Source organism: Bradysia coprophila, unplaced genomic scaffold, assembly GCF_014529535.1.
Source record: "Bradysia coprophila strain Holo2 unplaced genomic scaffold, BU_Bcop_v1 contig_350, whole genome shotgun sequence".
NCBI classification, from domain to species: domain Eukaryota; kingdom Metazoa; phylum Arthropoda; class Insecta; order Diptera; family Sciaridae; genus Bradysia; species Bradysia coprophila.
The window spans coordinates 893,173-895,021 of NW_023503608.1; the positions used below are offsets into that span (position 1 = coordinate 893,173).

Here is a 1,849-nt window from a genome sequence, read left to right on the forward strand (position 1 = left end):
GTTTTTTCCTATTATTTTACATTGTCTTCTTAACAAAAGCGGATAAACAAAAAAAAAATTAACGCTTTGCTCTTGCCGCAATTCACACGAGTTTAATTTTTATTGAAGACATACACCATTTTTTAACAGACAATAGCAGTCTAATATGAGTCTAAAATGAAGTTGTGGAGCAAAAATTAAGTATGGTTTTATAACATTTTACGAGATTTAGACCGTTCTAATAGTTCTTCTCAATCAAACAATAAATCATTACCAATACAAAATCTATTGAGAAGTTAAGACAGTCAAGGGATCTGACCCACCCAAAAGGTGGGACCTAGTTATTAAAAATGTAAAACGAACAGTCTGCTTACCTCAATTAATAATGAAAGAGTAAATATATATCAGTAAAAATACTGTGCCTTGTTGAAATGGTTACACATCTTTGTTTATTCTGAACAAACAATTGCAGAGTCTGAAAGGAGAAAATGGAATATAGTTCAATACTTATTGAACAATTGATTTTAATCCAGTACATTTTTTTGAGAGACGCGCATATAAATAGCTGGCTATTTCCGATCTATCTATCAGTTACTGTAAATTAATTAACAATATCGCCATGAAAATTTATTTAATTTTCGTATCGATTCATCTTCTTGTTTCGAACTGTGAATCAGGTGTGTACAAAGACCTACTAACTACATAAACACCTTAACACACGAATTGTACTGAAATTTCCACTTTTAACAGCCAGGTCAACGAATCCGAATTGCAACTTCTCGAACCCAACGCAACGTACTGAGGGTGGCTATCCTCAAATCACACAACAACAATGCGAAGCACTTGGCAATTGCTTTGACGACACAATACCAAACGTTAACTGGTGTTTCAGAGAAAATGCAGGGAAATCACGGAATCCCAATTGTAATTTTGCGAATCCGACACAAAGGGTTGACGGCGGCTGGCCTCAAATAGGTAAAGTACAATGCGAATCTCTGGGATATTGCTTTGACGACACCATTCCCAACGTTAAGTGGTGCATTAAATCAAACCAAAAGCTACCTAACAGTCACTGCAATTTCCAGAATCCACAGACACGCGTTGATGGTGGCTTTCCTGGAATATCTAAAAAAGAATGTGTAGCCAACGGGAATTGCTTCGATGACTCAACCCCGAACACTAAGTGGTGTTTCAAATACAATACCGGTAGGACACAGGATCGCAAGTGCAATTTTGGCAATCCTCAATCACGTGTTGATGGAGGCTGGCCAGGAATAAGTAAAAATCAGTGTGAATCTTCGGGAAACTGTTTTGATGACACCATTCTTAACGTAAATTTTTGTTTTATACCGAACAGCGCTCGATCTTGCCATGTTTTATGATTTGACTGTATCTTCAGAAATAAATTGTCAATTGGATGTATGCATTGTGTTCTCACTTATTTTGTGAAATGTGACTTCCTTATTTATCACTTATTAATCATAAAGAAAAAATTATTTACAAGACTAGTCGGAATCAATTGGATCGCTGCTGAAAATACATATGTTCAGCTGTGGATATTAATAATGAATCAAAGTGAGAACTGGAATTGGCTCCACGTTGAGACAATATCATTGAGTCCTTGTTAACAGTTCACAGTTGGTAAACAACTCACTTATATTTTTATCGAATGTGTTAATTCTTTAGATCTCAGCATTTTGGACAGTAAGAGTAGAATAAGAAATCTTGTACTTCATCAGTTTTAACATTTTTTTTGTCGCCTGCGTACTATACCTATAATTGTCTGAGAAAGGTTAGGATTGAGATGACGTAAAACAATTAGTAACTTCTTCATATAAATCATAAAATTGACGTGAACTTATAATTATAG

The 1,849-nt window shown here is 35.0% G+C and overlaps 1 protein-coding gene across 1 annotated transcript; it reads left to right on the forward strand.

The window, feature by feature from the left end:
• Positions 1 to 564: 564 nt before the first annotated feature.
• LOC119080653 (integumentary mucin C.1-like) lies at positions 565 to 1,402 on the forward strand. The gene is made up of 2 exons (XM_037189066.1): positions 565 to 656; positions 730 to 1,402. Exons 1-2 carry the CDS (start codon positions 599 to 601, stop codon positions 1,359 to 1,361), a joined length of 690 nt encoding a protein of 229 aa, XP_037044961.1. The 5' UTR covers positions 565 to 598; the 3' UTR covers positions 1,362 to 1,402.
• The last annotated feature ends 447 nt before the right edge of the window (positions 1,403 to 1,849 follow it).